This window comes from Pollicipes pollicipes, unplaced genomic scaffold, assembly GCF_011947565.3.
Source record: "Pollicipes pollicipes isolate AB1234 unplaced genomic scaffold, Ppol_2.1 Scaffold_6052;HRSCAF=7182_pilon_pilon_pilon, whole genome shotgun sequence".
Taxonomy (NCBI): Eukaryota; Metazoa; Arthropoda; class Thecostraca; order Pollicipedomorpha; family Pollicipedidae; genus Pollicipes; species Pollicipes pollicipes.
The window spans coordinates 2,200,647-2,206,635 of NW_023596805.1; the positions used below are offsets into that span (position 1 = coordinate 2,200,647).

A 5,989-nucleotide genomic window follows, 5' to 3' on the forward strand; every position below is an offset into this window, starting at 1 on the left:
TTGAAACGGCTAGTCATCATGAGTCATGGGCTGAATTGGATAACAAAATCCGTGAGCTGGTCCCGAGCCGGCTCAAAAGATCAGAGTCGAACACGAGTCAGACTAGCAACGCTGTTGCAATCAACCTGTGTCGCGCATGACATTCACATGATGGGCGTCTGCTTCGCCACACGAGCGAACTGCAGCAGATGTGGGACGCTTTTCGTTCAGAGGCACAGCAGCTTGGAACAGTGCCCTCAGAAGAACAACAGGCTTAAAATGTGTGTCCATTGAAACGAACGGGGAAAATTATTAACAGTGAGGGCATCTTCCAAATTGTATTTGGGGAAAACTTAAGCGGGAATGTCTCAAATGCTGCGCAGTGGAGCGTTTATGATCTATTTTATATTTACCGAAATGCATTTGTTTTGTTGATGAAGTTGTTGTGTCTCGACAACGCGTGCGTAAACGTGTTGGGGTAGCTACATATTTTGTGGACGCTCCATTCTCGTGAATGCATAACTGAATGACGAACTAACTGAATACATAATGGTGAATTGTACATGAGGACTGCCTTTTAAACATAACAACTAAGGTCTTAAACCATTCAGTTGAGCTGAGAGCCCACTGAACCATTAAAAATTGGAAGGTGCCAGCGAAGCATTCCATGCAGTCATTTGATGCAAGCTTCCTTTAGTTTATTGACTTCAATATTGCAGTGTGTCTTCCGGGGCGTCCTCGCTTCTGAAGCAGCTAAATAAGGTAAAAATAGCAAGACAGCGAAGGAAGTCGTACTCCTTGGAATCAAGCAGGCCATATCCTATGATTTTGAGGACGTATAGGGGTGGGTGGGGGTTTTAACATCAGGAGGTTCGTTGTCAATCTCGTGCCCTCGTCCCTTACCAAGGCTTTGGTTGTGCCCCTAGTAGCAGGCTACTAAAAGTTGAAAATATAGGAGTATCAATTTGGGCAAGAATTGCTTGTCGCACCAGTTGTGAAATTGAAGTTTTTCAGCACGATCTCCCCGCGTGAAAATGACCCCACGTGATTCACTTACAAACGACAAAAACCAAATCCGGACACATAGGTTATGTACCTCTATTGTCTTGGAGTCTGGAGGGCGCCATTCCTATTGCACCCTTCAGCATTCGCGATTATGATGGTGCAAACCGCAAGGGTTGATACAGAGGGAGACCACACTTTGAAAGCTTATCCAACTTCCTACTCTTGCACCACGTGACAAATGACATTTGCACTTTCCCATCGCCGGAGGCAAGGTAAGCTTTATCGAAAGTGCATGGCTTTGAGAAGACCGGTATTGATCCATTATTTCAATTAAGGCTGAACGAATTCAGTGCTCACCACTCGCACGACTCTTATCACGCGCTTAATGCGGCATCTATCGGTGAAACCAGACACTGAAGCTTGGTCACTCGAGCAGTCAGGTTTGTTCACCTAAAGGCATTGCGGTCGCAACGGCCAGACTTATGTGTGCTTGATATTCGATATTAGTTGTGGCTTGGCTGGTGCCACTCATTCGGACTGTACAATTTCACAGCCGACAGATTGTATCAGCGTTCTGGCCCATGCCGCAAGAATACTGCCTTTACCTCCGACTTTTTTCGTTGATGTTGGCGAGCCGTTCAGGAGACGGAAAGGAGAGGGCGCGTAATGCCAATGTGTCGCGCACTATACTAATAGTAATAGTAATATTACTGCTACTACTAAGTAGCAACAACAACAATGGTAATAACACTACTACTACTACTACTACTACTACTACTACTAATAATAATAATCATCATCATCATAATGAGCATGATTTTGTTGGAGGGTGCAAGACGTGGACAACATTCGGGTTGCAACGCACCATGAGGAGAGCCTTCACCTGTACCACCCTGTCATCGGCCGGAGATGCATCTACCGCGCAGAACCGGAATCACGGTACCCACTGACGCCCATGCAGTCGGAGTTTGCCGTACACAATTTTGCGGCCAAGCTGCAGCCAGACCCTACCTCACCCGCACTCATGTCACGCGTACGTTCAGTGGAAGTCCATGGCAGCGGGCCGCCAGCTTGCTTACCTCGCAGTCGTATATATCACAGCTCGGTCACCGTGCTCACAAAGCCCTAGGCATCTATTACGTGCCCAAGAAGGTAACGTTAAGCAAGCTGTTGCCAGCATACTGTCCGCACTTCGTAACGCGAGTTTAGGCTAATGCTACACTTCAACAACCAATCAAGGTAGTCACAGCGTTCCTTAGGCCAAATGTCATCAGTCAACAGCTGTACGAATTCGTTGATAGATTTGAAACGCCTGGTTTCTTGACCACGCATGTAGTAACAGCCCACAAACCAGCATCTCACACGCGTCTTATCCGCATACTACAGCGGTCCATCATAAACCAGTCACACATTGCACAGTATCCACCAACACCTCGGTAAGCATGACCAGCTACGACCTCTCCCCATCAGAGCCGGACGGCGCTGACTCCGCCTCCGCTCCCGTGTTCCCCGGGGCAGCCTCATCGGCCCCGCCCTCCTCGGCCCCGCCAGGGCCGGCCACGCCTCGGTGTGGCGGCAGGCGGCCGTGCGCAGGGACCCGGTGCAGGTGCCGCGCGTACAGGCTGGACGCGCCGTCCACTCGGAGCGTGGCGCCGCTCACGTACGACGCCCCCGGCGAGAGGAGGAAGCACGCGGCGGCGGCCACCTCGTGCGTCGTGCCGCAGCGCCGCGCCGGCACCTCGGCCGTGAACTGGCCGAACACGTCCACCGAGTAGTTGGCGGCCGCCGTCGGCGAGTAGATGATGCCCGGCGCGACAGCGTTGACACGCACGCCGTCCTGCGCCCACTCGACGGCTAGCGTCCGCGTCAGGTTCTCGACGGCGGCGCGGCTGGCGCCCGTGTGCGCCATCATCGGGAAGCCGCGGAACATGTCGGCGATGATGTTCACCACGCTGCCACCGTGCTGGCGCATCCAGGCGCGGTGCGCCGCCTGCGTCAGCGTGAACGTGCCGGTGAGGTTGGTCTCCACGACCGCGTGCCAGCCGCGGCGCGTGATATCGGCGGCCGCGCTCAGGAACTGACCACCGCCGTTGTTGACGAGGAGGTCGAGACGGTGGTGGCGCTCGAGCACCGTCGCCACCAGTCGCGTGACGTCATCCTCCTTGCGGATGTCGCAGGTGGCGAAGTCGCAGCAGCCGGGGCCGGCGGCCGCGAGCGCGGCGGCAGTGGCGCGGAGCGGCGCCTCGCGCCGCGCAGCAATCGTCACCGTCGCGCCGAGTTCGACCAGCTGCCGCGAGATGGCGCGGCCGATGCCAGTGCCGCCGCCGGTGACCAGCGCCACCTGGCCGGCGAAGAGACCCGGGCGGAAGACGCCGGCCATCGCGCCGGCTGACGGCGGGGAGACGGCGAAAGCTTGGGGCCGGTGTACCGGTGCTGCAGATCCACCGGCGTGAGCTACCGGTACTGGGGTTAGTGGATCATCGCTGCGTCACACGACGTGAGAGCGGGAGCTCCTGCCAGTGGTGTAGAAACAGGGTCACAGGCGGTAGGGTTGTAGCGAACGGGGTTATAGGCGCGTGTGGGTACCTGGTCTTGTGAGAGTGCCATGTTTACCATGTTTCCAGTGAATGTATGTGCACAGACAGCGAAGGAGTTCGCGACTTAGGAGGACAGGAGGGGCTGGGGGGGGGGGGGGGGGGAGGGGGGAGCTGATGAATGAGCTCTGTCAACAAGCAGGGGATCAGTGGGTCTGCCTCTGTGGACTGGTATGTTGTCACAGATATGGACCATGTGAAGATGGTGGTGGAACAGAAATTGATGCAAACAATTAGGTGTCTCACATTGGAACTGTTTTGTATTTCACTTCTGAATTTTTTGCAGCTGCCATGCCACAGCCAACTGAACACCATTTGTATATCATGTTCTGCATACTTAAATAGCAAATGCCCATTTTTTAACCTGTTATGTGTCAATAAGTTGTTTTGGTAGATCAGTTTGAGAGGTCCTTACCCACAGCACTAGTAAAGTGGGGGATGTTGTGGCACCAGAACACCATGAGGGATGAGGATGAATGATGAGGATTATGAGGGATAAGTTAGGCGGCAAATAACCAATCAAAACCATCACCCAGCACAGATCTGATCTAAGCCAGCATAATGCTAGCATTTGCCTGGTCCTAAAGCTGGGTCACAAATGCAGCCTCACCTCCCATTCTAAATTGTGCATGTTTACCAGTCTAGATCCTTTACACCAAGAAGGTATATTGCACAGTGAGGGATGGGAAGATGGGTCACAGATGTGTTGTTTTCATAAAACTCATGCCAAAGCTCCAGAGGATGAAGGGATGTACCCCTCAGGACATAAACAAATGGACTTTATGCCCTTACATGTGCATTAGAATATTTGTCTTCCAAATGTATGTTGGCAGCTGGTACACTTTCACCAAAGCAGCAGGTTTCTTCAAGGAAAAATTGCTTGTGAAATGCTAGCAGCATGTTCCTATTTCAGCCCACACAACCGACACATTTTGTTTATTCTTACAAACAGGGTTTCTATAACAGTGAAATGTAAGACATGTCCACAGTTTGCATAGTCCAGTCTCCCCTGCTTTACACAGCCTGCATTACCTAACCCACAGCACAACCTGTTGTACAAATACACACATTCTGACATGAACATGTATCAGGACACACACACACACTCAAACACATATATACCCTAACCCATGCCTCCCTCCCTCTCTCCCAGACAAGTCATAAAGCAATGCACAGCAAAATTGTTTGTGCACTGAAAATAATGCTGCTGTGGTTGACATTTTTCTTCAACTCTGCATTTGTGGTGGACGCATCTTTAACTACATCCTGTTACTGAAGGGAATAGGCCCCAATACCACTTCCATGTTCTAACTTATCAATAATCTGCAGCTATTGGAGATGCAATATACCCTTCACACTTCATAAGCGATCGCTACATTATGCTGACCAACCACGTTTCTAGTATCTACCCCAATAACGCCCCGGGTCCCCTTCGCCTACCAACTCATCTTGCCCTGCCTTGCCATAAGCATTTTACCCAAATTTCCCATTGTAAAAACCGGGCAGCACCAATGCGCAACGTACCGCGCTATAGACGTATATAATGCGCTAGTGATGTATAAACTTGTTGTTGCTGCCTAAATTGCCCTATCTTACAAATTTTACGGCATGGATCTCAAGGACGTGGCGGTGGCAGTGCAGTAGTGTGGTGGTAACAGACAAGGCTTCAAGGCGAAATACATGAGCGGCAGGAATTCTGAAATGGGGGGAATCGGCGCCTAATTGGGTGAAAATAATAAAACACCTCTATGCTGTGACATGGAAAAGGGAGTACCACACCAGCTGCATGTACTCCCCATCTTGTCAGATGCTATCGCCACTGGCATCCAGTACCAAAATTTAGGCCAGCCAGCTGACTGTTATCGGATGCTCCTCTTGGCCCCTGCTACATGACGATCGGCTATCGCCTATCACGGGGGCGCTGGGTACGTGCTGCGGTTGTTACTGACGAGGTAAGTAATGGCTGAGCCACTTCTGCATCACTTTCTTCTGGGGACCGGAACATTCGAGGAACAGTGGGGTCTGAGGTGGCAATGATGCCTTTTTGAGTAATGGGCGGCCCGGGTTTACTTTGCGCGGGGGGGGGGGCAGCTCGGTGAGAAAGTAAGGTACGTAATCACGCAGAATTTAAGCTTTTTGTCGGGAGCGACCCATGGCGAATTTGTGTTAAATTAAAGGGAGGAGGACTGCTCCTTGGCCGCGCTCGTGCTTCTGGGTGCGTCCTACCACTTCCATAAGGGGTCAAAGCAGGTTCGCTGGTTCAGTCTGACATGACAGCATTTTAATTTAAACACGTGTAGCAGCCATCTGTTACACTTAAATAAATGAAAAAAACATTTGGGCATAAGGTTTACTCCCCTTCCAACTCTACCTCAGGGGCAATTGTGTTCCAGGCCTCTACCCCCTCCCAT

General features: G+C 51.6%; 1 protein-coding gene across 5 annotated transcripts; it reads right to left on the reverse strand.

Moving 5' to 3' along the window:
• Positions 1-2,300: 2,300 nt before the first annotated feature.
• Positions 2,301-5,190, reverse strand: LOC119104866 (peroxisomal trans-2-enoyl-CoA reductase). 5 transcript variants are annotated; one of them, XM_037228596.1, is made up of 3 exons: positions 4,988-5,047; positions 4,371-4,441; positions 2,301-3,497 (listed from the first exon to the last, which is right to left on the reverse strand). In XM_037228596.1, exon 3 carries the CDS (start codon positions 3,362-3,364, stop codon positions 2,435-2,437), a length of 930 nt encoding a protein of 309 aa, XP_037084491.1. In that variant the 5' UTR covers positions 3,365-3,497; positions 4,371-4,441; positions 4,988-5,047; the 3' UTR covers positions 2,301-2,434. The 5 variants fall into 5 exon arrangements, with proteins under 5 accessions (XP_037084491.1, XP_037084490.1, XP_037084494.1 ...); XM_037228595.1 differs by having other exon boundaries at positions 5,019-5,043; XM_037228599.1 differs by lacking the exons at positions 4,371-4,441; positions 4,988-5,047 and adding an exon at positions 5,103-5,190.
• Positions 5,191-5,989: the final 799 nt, after the last annotated feature.